Source organism: Suricata suricatta, chromosome 1, assembly GCF_006229205.1.
Source record: "Suricata suricatta isolate VVHF042 chromosome 1, meerkat_22Aug2017_6uvM2_HiC, whole genome shotgun sequence".
Lineage (NCBI taxonomy): Eukaryota > Metazoa > Chordata > Mammalia > Carnivora > Herpestidae > Suricata > Suricata suricatta.
Window position 1 is genome coordinate 150,658,090 of NC_043700.1, and position 20,131 is coordinate 150,678,220.

The 20,131-nt window shown below is 41.0% G+C and overlaps 1 protein-coding gene and 1 long non-coding RNA gene across 2 annotated transcripts; one reads left to right on the forward strand and one right to left on the reverse strand.

Annotated features, from left to right (window-relative positions):
* Positions 1–691: 691 nt before the first annotated feature.
* LOC115285502 lies at positions 692–3,119 on the reverse strand. The gene is made up of 3 exons (XR_003905548.1): positions 3,025–3,119; positions 1,124–1,455; positions 692–850 (listed from the first exon to the last, which is right to left on the reverse strand). It is a non-coding gene; the product is annotated as an uncharacterized LOC115285502 (long non-coding RNA).
* A 1,461-nt stretch (positions 3,120–4,580) lies between these two features.
* On the forward strand, positions 4,581–17,742 carry SPINK2 (serine peptidase inhibitor, Kazal type 2). Its single transcript, XM_029931825.1, has 5 exons — positions 4,581–4,720; positions 4,860–4,926; positions 5,615–5,667; positions 15,543–15,652; positions 17,523–17,742. The coding sequence occupies exons 2-5, from the start codon at positions 4,899–4,901 to the stop codon at positions 17,566–17,568; spliced, it is 237 nt and encodes a 78-aa protein (XP_029787685.1). The 5' UTR covers positions 4,581–4,720; positions 4,860–4,898; the 3' UTR covers positions 17,569–17,742.
* Positions 17,743–20,131: the final 2,389 nt, after the last annotated feature.

The following is a 20,131-nucleotide window of genomic DNA, read 5'->3' on the forward strand; positions in this document are numbered from 1 at the left end:
AAAGAGGTGGAGGTGATGGAGGGGGGCACTTGTGGGGAAGAGCACTGGTTGTTGTATGGAAACTAATTTGACAATAAACTACTTAAAAAAAATAAATAAAACTGCACATTGTCTTCTCATCCCAGGACTTGAGTTTGCTAAAATCAGGTGGTGGGGTATGTGACTGTGCCAGTGTTTAGATTATTGTATGTCAGCTCTAAAACCACCCATCCAGGCTCTGATGCTAGAATTCATTTCTGCTCTACCTGCTGGCTTCCAGAAATTTCCAGTATGATGTCTCCCCTCCACCTTCCTCCCCCCCCAACCCAAACCCTCTGCAACATCTCCTCACTGGTTGTAGCAGGTGCTTCCAGTCTCTGGCTTCATCATATGTCTCAGACCCACCAGCACCAGCCACACAACATCCCTGCTCAGGGGGCTGAGTCTTAGCTTTCCAGGGCCTTGCTTCCAAATTTCTATATAATCTTAACCTCTTTTCCTGCAGATTTAGAGGCGATACTTATGTAGTGAAGTTATTACCATCTCTGTGTGTTACCTCACTATTCTCCTGCTGCTTTTTTGTTTTCCAATACTGGTCTGGTCAATCTCTTATCTTAAATTCTTTCTGGGAGAATTCCTAGTGAGCCGTGTGGTTTCTGGACTGGGCCCTGACTGATACAGGAAATATTTCACAGGATCAACATTTGACACATAGGCATATGAGGCAGAAAAGAAATGGATCTGCCAATTTACTAATTTGTTGTGCCTCTTCAGCAAAATTATTTCTCTTCTTTACACTTCTCATTAAGATTCGCTGAACAGTTACCAAAATTTCTGTTCAGAATTAGTAAATATCTCAAATGGTGCTTGCCTGGGGAGAAAAAATAATCAGAAAATCAATATTATTCTCCAATACTATGTTGAGCTATTATTAGAGGACATTCAGAATAACGTTTTTGTTAAATTTCTTAAAATTAAATCTTTCAATACAAAATGATATATGCATATAATTTGAATATAAATACATAAATAAATAAAAAAACATTAAGTATATTTTATCACATACGTGTCTTGGTTTGCTAGTGCTACCATAACAAAGCACCGCTGACTGAGTGGCTTAAATAATAGTAATGTATTTCCTCACAGTTCAGGAAGCTGGAAGCCCAAGGCCAAGATGTTGGCGGGCTTGGTTTCTTCTTAGGCCCTCTCCTTGGACTGAAGATGGCCATCTTCTGGGTCCTCACAAGGTTACACCTTCATTTTGTTTGGGTCCTAATTTCATCTTCTTATAAAGATGCCAGTCATATTGGATTGGGGTCCACCCTAACAACCGTCTCTTAGGTTTGAATTTTTGTCTCCTGGGTCCTGTGTCTTCCTCTTTTTGGTCTACTTCCTTGTTGTGATGTCAGTTTAACATTTCAAGGATTCATTTATTCAGCAAACATTTACTGAGCTTGTGTGGCACAGTGCTAGGTACTAGGGACATGGAAATAAGAGAAACAGGCAATGTTACTGCCTACCAGCTGCAAGGGCTCTATGACAACACAATAACCAATGTGACCTAAAATAGGAGCAGATGCCCACCTGCCTAGGAACAGAATAACTGCCCTTTTACAAATGTCATCATGGAAAAAATAGAAAGGGACTAAAATTTATTGAGTTCTACCATGTCTCAACACATTTATGTACATTACTTCATTTAATACTCAAGATTCTATTATTATAATATCTACTTTATGAGGGGAAGGCAAAAGTGGAAGCTCTGAGATTCAGAACTAGTTTAGTAACTTATAGAGCCAAGCATTCAATGACAAAACTCTCTAGAGCCATGTTATGTGATGCTGCAAAAAGTGAATGCATACAAAACCAGGAATTAAGGTTTAACTCCTTCTTAACCAAAATAGTCATTTTGCTTATGCATGCTAGTGATTTGTTTTATTCTGACCATTTTTTTAGGTAAGGTCCTGACTCACTAGGAATCCCTCATTTATTCATTCAATATTTGGTTTTTTAGTGTTTTTTTAAATTTTTTAATTTATTTTTGAGACCGAGAGAGACAGAGCATGAGCAGCGAGGGACAGAAAGAGAGGGAGATACAGAATCTGAAGCAGGCTCTAGGCTCTGAGCTGTCATTACATAGCCAGACGCAGGGCTCAAACCCATGAATATGAGATCATGACCTGAGCCGAAGTTGGAGGCTTAACCGACTGAGCCACCCAGGCGCCCCAACATTCAATATTTGTTGATCTGCTGATATATGTGAGGTACTTTTCTAAGTGCTGGAGATAAACCAGTAAACCAAAAACAAATCTCTCCCTATCTGGAGCTTACACAAATGGAGAGTGTCACAAATAATGTTAAAAAAAAAGTCAAGATAAATCCTATGGGAGAGGGGAAAAATGCAGGGTAAGGACAACAGGAAGAGGGGAGTACTAATTTTTTATTCATGTTCAGGGAAGTAGTTTCTGATATGGGGTCATCTGAACAGAGACAAAACAAATGGAAGGAGGAACCTGTGTAGACATCTCTGCAGAGGGAACAGTAGGTGTCAAGGCCCTTGGATGGGAGCAAGGGGGCCAGTGTGTCTGGGGAAGAGTGAGTCAGCTAAGAGCAGTAAGAGACCAGCAGAGGCCTTAGAGGCCTTAGTAAGGACTTGGTTTTTACTCCTAGCAAGGTGGGAAGACATTGGAGAGTTTTGACATAACCTCAAAGGAATTTTGGAAGTCTCGTAGGCCCATATCTGGCTTCCTCTTTATAGCAAAATTCACAGATGTTATCTTTTTTGTTTTAATAAATGTCATCACTATTTTTGAAAGAGAGAGGGGGAGAGCATGCAGGAGGGGCAGAAGGAAAGGGAGAGAGAGGGAGAGAGAATCCCAAGCAGGTTCTGCACTGTCATCACAGAGCCTGACATGGGGCTCGAACTCACAAACAACGAGATCATGACCTGAGCTGAAACCGAGTGGGGCACTTAACAGACTGAGCCACCCAGGCTCCCCCAAACTGACAAATTGTTATCTAAGCCCTCTGTCTCCACTTTCTCACCTCATTCCTTTCAAGAAACCCTTGCCATATGGGCCCTGGACCCCATCACTTCTGTGAACCAGTTCGTGATAAGGTCATCTGTGACTACATCTTGCCAAAGCCCACCTTCACGCTCAGTCTGCCATAGTCTCAGCCTCACAGAGGAAACAGACATGGTTTCAGCACTTCCCCTGTGTCCAGTAACCCCAGACTCTCGCCTGCTTTTCCTCCTCCTTCACAGGTTTCCTCCCCACGTGTCGAATCTCTGCATCCAGAAATGCACCAGGGCTCTTACTGGATCTCTGCAGTACTCTTTCCCTGGGCATTGGGCTCCATGGTTTTCAATACCATTCATATGTTGATGTTTCCTTCATTTGTATTTGCAGCTCTAAGTTTGTAATTCCAATTGCTTGTACACATGTCCACTTGGATGTCTGATCGGCATTGTCTCCAAATGTTCGTCATCGCAGAAATGGCACCATCACCCATTCAGCTGTTCAGAACAAAAGCTTAGGGAGCATTTGCGATTATTCTTTTCACTCCACCCGGTCCCACTTCCAAAATAAATCCTGAGTCTGACTTCTCACCAGTGCACTGCTCCACATGAATTTAAGCCACCGTCATCTCTGGTTGATGCTGCCTGGATAGTACTGCAAAAGCCACCTAATTTGTCTCTCTTCCTCCACTCTTACCTATCCCCTACCCATTCTTCATCCAATCTATTAAAACATAAGTCAGATCAAGGGCATTCCCAAACTCAAAATCTTCCACTACCTTCCCACTGCAACCAGAAAAAGCCCAAATTCCTTATCACAGTGTACACCAGGACACCTGACATTGGCCTTGGGTTCCAGTGCCCTTGCTCTGCCCCCTTTCACCAGCAGCTCAAGCTGAAACACTGAGCTGGCTCCTGCCTCTGGATCTCTGCACTGGTTTTTCCTTGAGCCAGGATTACCTGTTTCCATGGTCTTCCCCATGCTTCCTTCTTCTCCTCTGACTTTCAGCTCAAATGCCACCTCTGAAAGGCGCTTCCTGATCTCCCCATGGAAAGTCTTCCCCTTCTTCCACCACTCTCTAGCACTTAGAGAAATTACTGCATGGATTCACTAGGGAGTTTCCTGTGTCATCCCACGCCCAACACCTACACCAGAAAACCTCCTGAGAGCGGGTTCTTTGTTTAGTTTAGCGTCAAAACACTGTCTCTGACAGAGTAGATGCTGAAGATACAGGGGTTGGCTGACAGCGCCCCCAAGGTTGTTCCCCGGGGCTCTTAGGAGCTTCTGGTTTGCTGCAGGGAGAGATCTTGCTCACTCCCATCGCTCATCCCCCATCCTCAGCGGGACGCGGAAGTGGGGGCCCTAGCAACCGCTCCTCCGCTAGCCCCTCCCCCTCTCGTGCCTCCGGTCCTCTTGCTCCCTCCCCCAAAGTCTGTCGCTTGTCCGACCTGGGTGCGCGCTGCGTGTCACGGGGACACGGGAGCGGGCCGAGACTGGCCGGCGGGCCAGAGAGGGAGCATGGCGTTCTTGGCGGTGTGCCTGGTGCTGTTGCTCCTGGCCGGGGACTTGGCAGGTAACGCTCACCCGCGGGCCTGGTGGGCCCTGCTGAGCGGCAGAGGGCTACCGCAGAGTGGCTCTGGCCCGCGGCTACCGGTCCTCGGACTCTGGCGGCCGCGGCTGGCCTCCAGGCACCCGTTACTGGCGGTTCCCCGAGGCCTGCGGTAGTGTCAGAGCGTGAACGTGGGGTCATGCAGGGCTGGGGGTGGCCATAGAGCCGCGGACGTGCTTTAAGTTCTTCCCTGGCTTTGAGCCCCAGTTCCTTCTTAGTGACACTTTGCTGTCTGCTCTTTCTTCCTTAAGACTGATTTTCTGGAGCCCAAGATCAGAAATTGGATTTTTATGGACACAGTGACCCTACTGAACCTCTGTAAGAGATGAATAGGAATTAGGGATTGTGAATGCCAAGTGCATCAGGCACTCTGAGGCTTGTGAGAAAGGGGCTTTAGTCCACCCAGACTTGACGCCCATTTGAAAGTGGAGTTAAAGTGGTAACAGCAAATGTTAAGTTGTGTGTTTGTTACCCTAGCCACAGAAGAGAATATGGTAAATTAGTAAGAGTTACTTCTCTGACTTAAAAAAAATTTTTTTAACCTTTTATTTTCGAGAGACACAGACAAAGCAGGAGCAGGAGAGGGGCAGAGAGAGAGGGACACACAGAATCCAAAACAGGCTGGAACCCACAAACCACCAGATCATGACCTGAGCCAAGGTTGGATGCTTAACTGACTGAGCCACCCAGGCACTCCATACTTCTCTGACCTTTATTCCATACCTCCAAAGCCCTTTCTCAAGCAAGCCTGATAGGGTGGTCACTTTTGTTCTGAACAGCTGAATGGGTAATGGTGCCATTTCTGTGTTCCTTCTGTGTTCCTGCCACAAGAATGCCAGAAAACAACCTTCGGGGTGTAGGGGTAGGCAATGGGGGCTGTTCAAAGAAGTTAGGCATCTGAGACAGGGTACAGCCTGGATAAATCACAAGCTGGATTTTAAAAGCCCTTTATGAATAAGAATTGACCTTAATCACATGGTTTTAAATGCCTGTTTTCTTCTTGCAGCCTCTTTAAACGCCCTGAGCTCTGATTTTGACCAAACTTCAGAATACAGAACAGTAAGTAGGAAACCACTTGCATTATTTCCACTAGTATAGTGAAGCCCACACAGTTTGGGTTGGGGCTGTTTTTCAGGTCTGACCTGCACTTTTGAAACTATTGACTGCTTCTTTAGAAATCAGATTCTAAGGCAGGCCTTTTGATACAGATCAAAATTGTAAATTTTGGTTGAAAATAGCTCAGTCCTTGAAGGCCTCAGCACATTGTTTCCTTTAACAGTTTCTTTAATGATTCAAAATGTCCTTGATCTAATGGTTATGTCTTATACTAGGAGTTTTATGAACATTATCAAATTGAAGTCTCTGAAAGCAAGTGAAGCCCAACTAAATGAGATCAAGCAAAAAGCAAAATTCAGAGCTTGATGTAGCAAGGGAGTCAGCCACACTTGTACTTATGTTTTGGTGGAAACTCAAAGGCAGGCAGAGAAGGGGGGAAGCTCTGCAGCAGGAACAAGGAAAGGCTTTAGGTATGCCCTGATTGGAGGCTATTGGCCTGGGGAAGCTGTATGTGAACTAACTAGAAGCAAGCTTCCTGTGTGATTGGTAAGGAGTGCATATTTGGCTTTCTCTGGTTGATCCTAAGTTGGATGTGGGGACAAACATCAGGGAAGCTGGGAGGTATTAAGCAAGTCCTGACCATTTGGGGCCAGTTGTTACAGAGGTTATAGTTTGGCTTCTTGGGCTGTCATTAGAGATGGCTGTCTGACTTCTTACAAGTCTGACTTATAGCAGGCTGGGTTCCTGGGCTGGTTATTCTATATAATGAGTTGGTTTTCTGGGTACGTTGCTGCAAGTTCTAATAAATGGTCTGACATAGTCCATTTGTATATTCAGTCTCTCAATCCTCATAGTGACCTTGTATGATAGATATTATTTTACATATGGGGATATTGACCTCAGGTGGTTAAGAAACTTTGAGTCTTCAACTCAGAGTAGACCTCTTCTAGGAAATCTTCTCATCCCATTTTCTAACTCCGAAAAATATGTAAATGCACTTTCTCTTTGTGTTCATTCAACCTATATTGCATCATCATCATCATCACAATGACAGTGTGGGGGAGGATTAAAAGCTTTCCATTACCCTTCTAGGTTCTCAGCTGGGGCCTCTTGAACAAAAGACAGTTTAACAAGAAAAAACACCCAGAAAATTTATTAACATGTGCATGGCACATACACATGGGAACATTCAGAGATGAGTAACTCAAAGACGTGGTTTAGAACTCTGACTTATATAGCATCTTTAACAAGAGCAATAAATTGTATAAAGAGAACATATAAATGGATGTTATCCATTTATTAAAATAGAACTCTGACCCACAACCTGTAGCAACCTACCCAGGAAACCAACTCATTATTTAGAATAACCAGCCCAGGAAGCCAACCTACTACAAGTCAGACTTATAAGTAGACATGTAGAGACATGACAGGTCAAAGTAAAATGGTTTTAGGCTTCCAAAGGTGGCATACTATGGAAAGATAAATGTATGAGAGGAAACTAATGGAGTAAGGTTTGTTTGCTGGTTCCTCTTGTGCCATCTCTGGGCTGAGTCTAGAGTTGTCTTCAGTAAAGGAGAATTTATATCCTGCTTTTAGGCAGAAAAGGAGGGGAGGGTACAGAGCACTTTTCTTGGGTTTACTACTTCTTAGCTGCCTTTAACTCAAAATACTTATGTCAAAGAGTCATATTTTTAGGTTAACATGTTCTAGTTTTCTTTAACAGTCAATGCTTACATACTACTTACTATGTGCCAAACACTGTTCTAACCCATTTTTTTTAAGATTTTTTTTTTAAGTAATCTCTATGCCCAGTGCAAGGCTTGAACTAACAATTGAGAGATCAAGAGTGCATGCTCTACCAACTGAGCCAGCCAGACACCCCTGCCAAAAACTTTTCTAAAGGCTTTAAACATAATAATTCATTTAATCTTTTATAGCATTATGAGCTAGGTATCATTATTATCCCTTTGACTAGGCATGGGCCATAAGGTGGAACTATGATTCCAACCCAAGCAGTCTTACTTCAGATCCAGTGCTCTTCACTAACCCATCATATAATTGAACTGTAAATTGGCTGTTTGCCTGTCTCCTTTCAGTAAACTGTATACTACTGTGTTCAAGGATAATGTCTTGTTATTTGATGTCCAAGCTTCAGCACTTAGTGGGTGCCCAATAATACATATTGATCAGGTGACTCAATTTTGGGGGGGTTGATTTTCTTTCAGAAAATGGGAATAGTCCCACCTTCATCTCAAGGTTAGTATTAGGTTCAGCCTAGTTGTATGCCTAGGGTGCAAAATTTTAAAGGGCACTCACTTTCAGGAAGCAAATGCTACAGGACTCTGCTCTGTTTGTACAGGATTATTAAAAGAGTGAATCACTCAAGAGACCTTGTTTTCTCTCCTACTTCTGTTGCTGCTGCTTCAGTTTAGGGTCCCCAAGCATAGTGACCACCTAGTGATTTTCCTTAATTCTTTAGTGTCTCCACTTTCTTCAGAACTTGGAACTTCCCAGTGTCCACTAAAAGTCCTTACTGCAGCTTGTCTTTCTACCTGTACCTTCTAATTCTGTCCCATAGCTTGTGTTCTTATATGCATATGCTAGTGTCACACTGTTTTTTCTTCCTTTTGTTATGTTTTTATTTTAATTCCAAAGTAGTTAACACCCACTGTTATATTAGTTTCAGGTGTCAGTGCCACACTGTTTTAATTACTATAGCTTTGTAGTAAGTTTCAAAATGGGGAAGTGTGAATCCTCCAACTTCTTCAAGATTGTTTTGGCTATTCATGGTCACTTGCATTTCCATGTGAATTTTAAGATCAGTTTGGCAATTTCTGCAGCAAAAAAAGACAGTTAGGATTTTTGATAGGGATTTCATTGAACCTGTAGATCAGTTTGGGGAATATTGCTAGCTTAAGAAAGTTAGATATTTTGATCCATGAATATGGGATGCCTTTTCACTTATTTAGTCCTTTAATTTCTTTCAACAATGTTATATAATTTTTGGTGTACAATTCTTATGCTTCTTTTGTTAAATATTTTCCTAAATATTTTATTCTTTTTAAAAATTTTTAATACTTTATTTATTTTTGAGAGAGAGACAGCATGAGCAGGGGAGGGTCATAGAGAGACGGAGACACGGAATCCGAAGACAGACTCTAGGCTCTGAGTTAGCTGTCAGTACAGAGCCTTACGTGGGGCTTGAACCCACAAAGCGTGAAATCATGACCTGAGCCAAAGTTGGACACTTAACCGACTGAGCCACCCAGGAGTCTCCGTAAACATTTTATTCTTTTTGATGCTGTTATAAATGAAATTTTTTCTTAATTTCATTTTCAGATTGTTCACTGCAAATGTATAGAAATACAATTAATTTTTGTATATTGATCTTGTATCCTCCAGTCATATTGAACTTGTTTTTTAGTTCTAATAGTTTATTTGTGAATTCCTCAGACCTTACTATAAAAAAGAGTATAGCATCTTAAAAAAATTTTTTTAAACGTTTATTTATTTTTGAGAGATAGAGACAGAGCATGAGCAGGGGAGGGCAGAGAGAGAAGGAGATACAGAATCTGAAGCAGGCTCCAGGCTCTGAGCTGTCAGCACAGAGCCTGACGTGGGGCTCAAACCCACAAACCCTGGGATCATAACCTGAGCCGAAGTCAGATACTTAACCAACTGAGCCACTCAAGCACACTGAGTATAGCATCTTTGATTAGAGACAGTTTTATTTCTTCCTGTTTGGTTGCCTTCTATATTTATTTTGTTGCCTAATTGTCTTTGCTAAGATATTCTGTACAATGGTGAATAGAACAAGGGAAAATGGACATCCTTGTCATTCCTAATTTGGGGGAAAGGCATTCAGTCTTCCACCATTAAATATTTTTTTTTCAGATGTTCTTTATCAGGTTGGAGGAAGCTCTCTTTTATACCTAGTTTGTTGAATGCTTTTATTATGAAAGAGAGTGTTGGATGCTCCTTTAAATTAACTTGTCTTGCTCTCAGGTCAGATACTTCCCTCACTATGGTGCCTTTGGTTAGTCTGTTTTGTTTCCTTGAGGCGAACATTCTTCTAAACCTTTCTAATCTAAATTCTGTCCATCTGTTAAGACCACCATGTATATTTCTTGATTTCCTAATGATACAACAAACTTCTTACAGGCAGGACTCAGTTAGTCTTTGTAGTTCTCTATCTTAGAATCTTCATTTATTGAATAAACCAATGAGGCAATCAATATACTTGGTAAAGTATTTAAGAACCTTTCAAAAGAAAAGATTCAGAGTATAGAGCTCAGAGAATTACTTAAAAGCATATCACATCCTTCTACAAAAGGTAAATTGATTTTAAGGAATAAATAAAAATGCCAGGTGATACTATTCTAGAATGAGAGTGTCTTCTAAAGCTCTGAGGAGCAGTCTGCCAGCGGTAAACTCTCTTCTCTAGTTGGCATGTTATGGGGTGTAATTTAGAGCCTCCCTAGAGGGTGAACCTGTTCTGAATTCCTTTTCCTTTTGCATAAATTTGGGTAACCATATAAAACTAAGGGTTAATGGGAACATAATTTATTAATGAAATTAATTGACTTCATTGATAAAAGTGAAATGTGTTTATTCATAAAGCCTTATGTCTCTGCTCAGAGAGAAATCCAGGAAATGAGTCACCCGAATTTAATAAAGTTAAATGGTGGCTAGCCATAGCTGGCTTTGAAATCATGAGAATTAGACTGGAAACAGACTGGAATACCAACATTGCCTTCCATCTGGGTAGATCCCTTGGGAATCTGAGAGACATCAAAGGTCTTCTGCTTAAACAAAACAAAATAAAACACCAAAACTTCCTTACCAGCCTATTAGTGCTCCTCAAAACTCATATATTAGTCATTCTTTGAGATGAAAGTATTTGAAAACTGCTGTTGAATATTAAAAAACCCAAGGATCTTTAGGCTAAATATATTGATTTTGATTAGTTATTTACCTAGGTAGTCAGAGAGTGGGCATAGGTAAGATATACCTTGCTTAAAAAAGAGGAGGCAAGAAAGGTCTAGAAAAGGGGGTCCCTAAAATTGTGCACCAAAATGTGTCTTGGTGAATTCTCCTTAGCTTCTATACATAGTCTAAGTGGATTGGATGTCAAGATGGTTGGGAATAGCCATTTCTAAACCCAGTCCTAGCTGAATCAGCATTGAGGGGCCTCTAGACACATGAATTCTAACCCTGGAGATTCTAATTGAGTAGGTATGGAGTGAGGCCCCAAATCAGTGTTTTTGTTGTTGTTGTTGTTTTGTTTTTTTAAGTGTTTATTTAAATTCCAGTTCGTTAACATACAGGGTAAGTTCAAGTATACAATGGAGTGATTCAACACTTCCTTACAACACCTGGTGCTCATCATAGCACTCCTTTATACCTATCACCTAATTTACTCATTCCCCCCCCCCCCCCCCCGCCTCTGGTAACCATCAGTTTGTTCTCTGTGTCTGTGTCTTGGTTTGCCTCACTCTCTGTTTTCTCTTTTCCTTTGCTTGTTTGTTTTGTTGCTTAAGTTCCACATATGAATAAAATTATATGGTGTTTGTCTTTCTTTGACTGGCATATTTCACTTAGCTTAATACTCTCTAGCTCCATACATGTCACTGCAAATGCACTAAATCAGTGTATTTAACTAGCTTCTGAGGTTGTATGCACAGGCAACCCTGTGTAGGTCCATCAGGGCTAGCTGTTAACACTAAACACTCACTCAACTAAACACTCACTGTAGTGACTCACAAATGACCCTCTCCCTTCTCTCTGAACAATTTTCATAGTGTATTGATCACTTACTGGCTGTAGATAGTCTACTCTCTTTTGTATGCTGGTAGACTGTATTTTAAGATTTTACTTTTAAGTAATTTTTTTAATGTTTATTTTGGGGAGGGAGGGACAGAGAGAGGGAGTCACAGAACTCTAAGCAGGCTCCAGACTCCATATGGGACTTGAACTCACGAACCATGAGATCATGACCTGAGCCAAAGTTGGACACTTAACTGACAGAGCCCTCCAGGCGTCCCCTATTTTTAAGTATTTCCTACACCAAGTGTGGGGCTTGAACCTACAATCTGAAAATCAAGAGTCATGTGTTCTACCAACCAGGTACCCCTTAAATTCTGTATTTTAAAATAGTGGTTCTTAATTGGGGGCAATTTTGAGCTCCAGCGACATTTAGACTGTTACTTTGGATCATCATGACTGGGGAGTTTTACTGGCATCTAATGGAGAATATCCTACAATGCACAAGACAGCCTCCCATCACAAAGAATTATCTGGTCCAAAATATGAATTGTGTGAAACAATACAACAACAGCAACAATAACACAGAATATGAATTATGGTTGAGAAATTGTTTTTTTTTAAAGTTCACTTATTTATTTTGAGGAGGGGGGAGAGAGAGAGAGAGAGAGAGCGAGTGAGCAATCAGGAGAGGGGCAGAGAGAAAGGAAGAGAGAGAATCCCAAGCAGGCTCTGTGATACAGAGTTTGATCTCACAAATCATGAGATCATGACCTGAGTTGAAATCAAAAGTTAGACACTTAACCAACTGAGCCAGCCAGGTGCCTGCAAGAAATTCTGCTTTAAAGAAACCAAAATAGGGGCACCTGGGTGGCTCAGTTGGTTGAGCATCAGGCTTCAGCTCAGGTCATGATCTCACGGTTCGTGGGTTGGAGTCCCGTATTGGGCTCTGTGCTGACAGCTAGGTCAGAGCCTGGAGCCTGCTTCGGATTCTGTATCCCCCTCTCTCTCTCTGACCCTCCCCTGCTTGCACTGTCTCTGTCTCTCAAAAATAAATAAAAAACATTAAAAAATTAAAAAAAAATAAAATAGAAACCAAAATAGGAAATAGTATGTGACTTATTTTAGGTATCATTTTTGCAGTGATAGCACATAAAACTCTTAATTACATTTGACTGTTGAACAATGAAGGGGATTAGGGATGCTGACCGCTTCCCACAGTCAAAAATCTAAGCATAATTTTTGACCTTCATATTTAACTAATAGTCTACTGTTGACCAGAAGCCTAAATGATAACAAAGAGTTGATTAATACACATTTTGTATGTTATATGTTACATCCTTATCTTACCTGTATTAATGTAAGTTAGAGAAAAGAAAATGTTATTAAGAAAATCATAAGGAAGAGAAAATACATTTAAACCCATATTGTTCAAAGATCAACTGTAGTTGAAATATTCAAAGGAAAGTTCTCATCTCTTGTATCAGGATTAGATTCAGCTGCATATCACAAAGCCTTAAAATAGGAGCACACAGTGCTGCCATCCTAGAATGTGGCCTTTATCCTCCTGGTCTGTATAATAAAGATTAGAGCTCCATGCATCCCACAGCAGGATGCAGGAATGGACAAAGAAAAAAAATGGGGGGGGGCGACAAAGGACAAGTACTGCTTTCTTTTAAAGGAGGTTCCCAGAAGCTACTATACAATAATTCCATGTATATCCCATTGGCCTTAGCTTAATCATATAGTCATGCCTAGTGATAAGGAAAGTTATCTTATAATAGCATTACAGGTGACTACGTGCCCTGTCATTGTCTTACATCAAAAGATTGGCAATTTTGTGGTTCATCTATATGTTTTATGATAAAATGCTTAGGATATATATTTTTGTTATAGCTTCCTTGCCTTAATTGACTTTATCAGTTAAATGACCAAGTAACATTTATCCCAATCTCATTGGATAAGCAGGTGTCTACTCTGCTAGTGAGAGCCGCCTATAAGGTCTCATCTTAGCCTTGGGCAGCATATCATGCTCCTCAATGAGGGCTGAACAGAGGATGGAAAGGGTCAACAAAACCTCTTTTATTTCAGAGTTTGGCCCATGGCCAGCCTTGTTTAAGCCTTTATAAGTCCAGATAATATCAGTAGAAATGTGTGTTGCATTTATTCAGAGTGCTAAACCAGGGTGACATCTTTTTCTCTGAAGTGAGGAAAAGTGATCACCATTTACTATATATACATATATATATATACACACACACTTTATATACATATGTATATATATAAAGTGTGCATATATATGTATAGGTGTTTACATATATATAAAAGTAAATATATATATAAAATGTGTGTGTGTGTGTATATATATATAAATATATATATATAAATGCATGTATATAAGGAAGATTCCCATCAAACCTACCATACAACATTAAAGTGTAGGGTTGGCCTCTTTTTCTTTAATTTATGTATTTATTTTGAGAGAGATGGAGTGGGGGAGGGGCAGCGAGAGAGGGGGGGAGAGAGAATACCAAGCAGGCTCTGCACTGTCAGTGCAGAGCCCAATGTGGAGTTTGAAATCACAAATTGTGAGATCATAGCTTGGGCCAAAACAAGCCTCCTTCATTTAACTGACTGAGCCACCCAGGTGCCCCTAAATGTATGCATATAAAAACAAATACAGTGGGCCATATATTTGTTAAATTGATACTCTGCACATCTTGGTCTGATCACTGACCAGGTCTGGTACTGGTCCTGCTGGAGATTGTCCGCTGTGAGCAAGATGTATTACCTGCCTGGCCTCAATTCCATCAAATCACAGGATTGAGTTCCATGGCCCTGTATTAGCTTCTTAGGGCTGCTCTAATAAAGTTCCACAAACTGAGGGGGTTAAATTTTTTTTTTTTGAAAGACAGAGAGAGACAGCACAAGCAAGGAAGGGTCAGAGAGAGAAGGAGACACAGAATCTGAAGCAGGCTCCAGGCTCTGAGCTAGCTGTCAGCACAGAGCCCGACGCGGGGCTCGAAGCCACGAACTGTGAGATCATGACCTGAGCCGAAGCCAGACACTTAACCGACTGAGCCACCCAGGCACCCCCAAACTGAGGGGGTTAAACAACAGAAATGGATTGTCTCCCAGTTCTGGACTCTAGAAATCCTAAGTCAGAATGTTGGTAGAATTGGTTCCTCCTGAGGGCTGCAAGGGTGACTCTGTTCCATGCCTTCTCCTAGGCTCTGGTAGCCCCAGGTGTTCCTTGTCTTGTAAATTCTTTATCTTCATGTGACTTTTCCCTCTGTTTGTGACTCTTATGTCCAAATCTTCCTTATAAAGGACACTCGTTTTATTGGATCAGGTCCCATTCTACTGACCTCATTTTAACTTGATTCTCTATCCGAAGACTTTTTCCAATAATGTAACTTTTTGGGTGGGTACAATTCTATCCATTACAACCCCTAAGCACCAGTGCTGTTTTCTTTGTGGCTGTTGGTTGAATGCCAGTATTTTAAAGATCCAGACCAAAAGATTAGATTCCTGAGTTTGTCTTGACATCATGCCAAAGGACTGAGGTGGAATGAATGTAACAACATTCATGTGGAGACAGTAGTGAAGCACAAACTATAAAGCTAGAGGGTTTGAAAGTGGGTATGGTGGCCTTCTTGCACTTTCACTTATTTTTTTAATATTTATTTTTGAGAGAGAGAGTGAGTGAGCATGAGTGGGGAGGAGCAGAGAGGGAGACACAGAATCTGAAGCAGGTGCCAAGTTCTGAGCTGTCAGCACAGAGCCTGATGCAGGGCTTGAGCCCACGTGAGATCATGGCCTAAGCCGAAGTCAGATACTGAAACTGACTGAGCCACCCCGGTGACCCGAGACTTCCATTTCAAAATCAGCCTGGCTGAGGTCCTTTACTTACATTAGATATGAACCACTGCTTCAATGACACATCTGATTTTTGCATTAGAAAAATCTTTTTGTGTGTGTGGTAAATAGAAATATTTTTGTAGGGTGTTTCTAGGAAATCTAGGAGCCTTGGGACTTTGTCATCCCCTCCCCCAACTATTTTGCAATGAGAGTGTCTCAGTTCTGTAATTTCTGTCTTCCTTTTTTTTTTCTAGCCAAACTGCAATCAGTATAAATTACCAGGATGTCCCAGAGACTTTAGTCCCGTGTGTGGAAGCGACATGTCCACTTATCCTAACGAGTGTACTCTGTGCATGAAAATCAGGTAACATAATTTTACAGTATAGACTAATCCTTTTCTTGATTTTTGATTACTTAGGAAGTAGTGACTCTTTTCATGGATGTAAGAATCAAATGTGACATAGCAGTTCTGTTTTCAGACTAATGTTTAAAAGACTATCCTTCAGTGCATATTCCAGGTCAAAGTTAGAGAGTGACATTTGTGATTAACCAATCCTACACCTGGTAATCAGGTAATATTACTATCCACAGATGGTCAGTTTCCCAGTAAGAGTGTATTAATGATTAAACTCTATGAAATATTAAGTATTATTTTAAATTCAGAGGGTATGTGCAGGCAACCTGTACAACCTGCAATACTAGTTGGGTTGAACGATTACTGGGTAATAATTCTCCCTAGTAGAATGATAAGTAGTGTTACACCGGATGCCCTACATGTAGCTCATAGATAGATGACCGTGACTACTTCTGTAGGCTTGAAGCAGGCGAGTCACAGGATTAAGACACATTTCAAAGAACCAGGCAGTGCCAATATTAAATTCATGAATTACTCAGTTTATTGCACACTTTATCACACAAGGTAGTCACAGAAGAAAATTAGTGGAGGGAATTAATGAACCACTCTGAAGAGGATCCAGGAAGGAGGTGACACAAAGTGAGCAGTGAGGCACTTGTCCAGTTGTTGGTCCCCAGATAAACTTTGGCCCGGATTTCAGTCAGGTCACCTTTTGTGCTGACAGAGCCTCCAGCACCATCTGTCTTGACACGGCATCATTACACTTACAGCTTGGGTGGTCAGTCAGCCTTCAAAGGTCTGCTAGACAGCTCCTTCATTTAAGGGTTCATTTAGTATGGTGTTACGGTTATACTCAAGAGTCTTTGCCCACATCAGCTCAGTGCACTTGGTCTCACTGGTCTTCCTGTGGATGTTTTCAAATATTTTTACTCATCTGTTGGTCACACAGCTAATGTGTATAATAGGCACACTCTAAGTCCTAGACTCTGACAAACAACTAATATGGATGTTCACATTGGCCGCTGAGATTTCATCTTGTCTTGCTCTAACTTAGCTTATTGTCTACTGTGAGTAGGAATCGCATACAAAGTATCACACTATGACAAGGTATGCTGCTTTGTATTTCAGGGTCCTTTCTCTGATGTCAATCTTCAGTGAGTTACCTAGGTCTTCTCACAGTGATTTTTTTGAGATTAGTGCCCTGGGACTTAGGTTAGGGAAAAATGGAAGAATTGGGGCCCTATTGTTTACTAGATTTAGCTTTAGAAGATTAAGTAAACATTACCTTAGAATCTAATGTATAATGACATGGGTATTTTTGGTACAAAGAGTGTGACAGTTTCAGTATGGTAGTGTTATGCCAAGAGACGCAAAGACCAACCGAGACCACTGAAGCTGAATTAATGGAGTTTTTATTACCGGCCAGGACTGCACAGAGTTAATGCAGAACTCTAAATGTGCAGCCCTGAGTTTTTATAATCAGCAAGCAGGCAAGCGGGCACCACAGAAGCAGAGTTGAGCGGTTATTGTAAAAAGGCTACAAAGTAATAAAGAGCACCCCTTATCCTGGTTTGTAGGACAACATTTGTTATTTTGAAGGCAAGTTTTAGGGGTGTAGGGGAGTTTCAAGGGAATAGCCATTATCTCAAGGACAAAGTATGTCCTTGTGATATATACTGTGTCATAAATAACCATTAACAGGGAACATTAACCCTTGTCTTCTTATTTGTCTTTTCCCTTGCACCTGAGGATAGTCACATAGCCTTCCGAGTATAGGCCCAGAAGGTAAATTCTGGGTCAATATGGAAGGACTGAGGCTAAATTCATGTGCAACAGTGGGTAGGTAGTAAATGTGTCTTTATGGTTGTTCAATTTGCAGGGAAGGTGGTCAGGACATTAAAATAATCCGGAGTGGACCGTGTTGATGGAACAGTTCATAGAAGAGAACTTGGAGAAACCACCTTCAACAGTATGCTAGATGAATTCCATTTTCTCTTTTTCTCTTTCCTATGTTCCTTTGCATAGGATTTGTTAGCCCACATTTTCTGAGAGGAGGTGTGGAAGAAAGCTATGTGCAGTGCTTGATAATTAAAACAAACACAAAAAATCCTTGTTTCTTGGCTTCTGCTTCTTGAGTTAAGCTTATTGCCCTGGTGACTTGTGTATTGTTTTATTTAGCTAGAATAAAACCAGTATTCTATTCAAGTACTGCTGTTCTCTGCTGAATACCCATTCTTAACTCTGCAGCTTCCTGGTGATTCTTCCTCTAAGAGCAAAGGTGAATTTTGTAAGGAAGACGTGAAGTCATTGTTGAGAGGGTGAGATTTATTCTACTTCCCTTTCCCCAGATCTTACATAGTTAATGTCTGTGTAACTGGGACATTGTTCTGCAAAAGCAAATAACACTGAGACACTTGGAGCTGATTTTAGCCCGAGCTGATAAAGTCGAATCATGCAGGTAGAAACTAGATTCAGTGTCTCCTTTCAATAGTTGCCCATCAGGGTTAATGTAGAAAGTTGGCTTTTCCCTCCTTTTAGAGCAGTGGTTCTCAACTTTAGGGTGATTTTTCCTTTAGAGGACCTCTGGCAATATGCCTGGAGGCATTTTTGGTGTTAAACTTGAAGGGTGGGCACTACTGACATCTAGTGAGTAGATGCCAGGGATGTTGTCAGACATCCTACAGTGCCCTGGGGTTGGGGGGATGAAGGGGGAAAGCAGCTCCCAGCAAGGATGAATTTTTCAGTCCAAAATATCAGTAGTGCTGAGCCTGAAACATCCTGTTTTAAAGGTTGATGCAATATAGAGAATAGATGTTAGCAATAATAAAAGTGACGGGGTGTTACTTCCGAATGATGTTTCCAGGTAGAGGATTTTGAGTCAAGTCCTGGGTGTACATACTTTCTAGCACCAGGAAACCATGAACCATGAGGCAAAGAGGTAGCTGAGAGAGGGTGAGGAGGAAAGAATATGGCTTTTGGGGTCCGCTAAGCCTGAGCTTGGATTCTGATTCCAACACTTACGCTTCAGGTTTCCTATATGGAAAACAGGATAATGCTCTACTCGTGGAGCCGTGGAGAGGAGACTGCTTAGGACAGCGCCGGATCACAGAAACCCTGAGACAGTAGCTGCTCTTGTTGCAAGCACTTCTCTTAGAGAGAAAGATGCTGAGGCCCACAGAGGCACGTCAACTTGCCCAACATTATAGAACCCATTGAAAGTCTGAAATGGAAGCCTGGGTCTCTGAATTCCCAGTCCTGTTTTTTATGTGGAATAGAGGCAACAATGTGGGAAGTTCTGTAACACAAATGGGCTATAATTAATGTTCTGTAGTTATTTTTGGCCTAACATTTTTATAAAAGTAGTATATACTCTTTGGAAAATTAAGAACTATATTTAAAGTATATTTAAAAAGTGAAAGGCATGCCCATATAGCCTCCAGAGGTAACTGATATTAACGTTTTGGAACCTAGTCTCCTTTTTACTCTCCCTGAGAATGTATACATATATCAAATCATACAGACACACAGAAACACAGACATACACACCCTCATCCCATAAACTTGCTTTTCTCCTTACATTGTTTTTTTTATGTCAATATTGTTCTTTTAAAAAGCTATTTAGTATTTTATTATTGTGCTGTAAGTTATCCCGCTTCTATTGATCTATATTCAGCTTGTTTATTAGGATTCTCTTGGTTGAAATTGGAAGAATCCCAACTCAAACTAGCCTTAGCTAAAGAGGGAGTTAAATGGCCCATTTAGTCATATTTGGAGAAGAGCAGGGGTGACATTAGCCTCAGAGGGTGCCTGCAATCAGACACCCTAGTGCATCAGAAATCGCCATCTCTTCATGGCTCATCTGTTTATTTTAGTATAAACAGCATCATTCCTAGACCAGCTTCACCTCCTGTGTGAGAGACAAAATTAGAAGTTCCAAATTCTATCTTAGCAGCTTCCTGACCGAACAGAAAGTAATTCTTTTCTACCAGCTCCAGGTGGAAATATCTCCTGGAGTCACAGCCCCAACAATCTTACTACCTGAAAAGAAAATGACTCTTTCCTGGACAAAGATGCTGATTGGTTCGTGTTATATTACACATCCTCCCTTTAGAAGAAGTAAGGTGATGTAGGATTAGTTAAACTGAGATATGGGACATTGGTTCCATTGTTTCCCCGAAGGAAAAATGGGGAAAATCCAAGAGGAAAAAAAAATCTATAGATGTTAACTATAGGTTATTTAAAACTTTTAAGGATTATAAAACTGTTTCAGATAATATTCTTGTACATACATCCTTGTCTCTTGAAATATATGTATATATGTATACATATATATATGTGTATATGTGTGTGTGTGTATATATATACACACACACACACACACACACACATACACAAGATGAGAATAGCTTTAAAAAATTTTTTTAAGTAGATTCCACACCCAATGTGGGGCTTGAACTCATAATGCTGAGATCAAGAGTCAGATGCTAT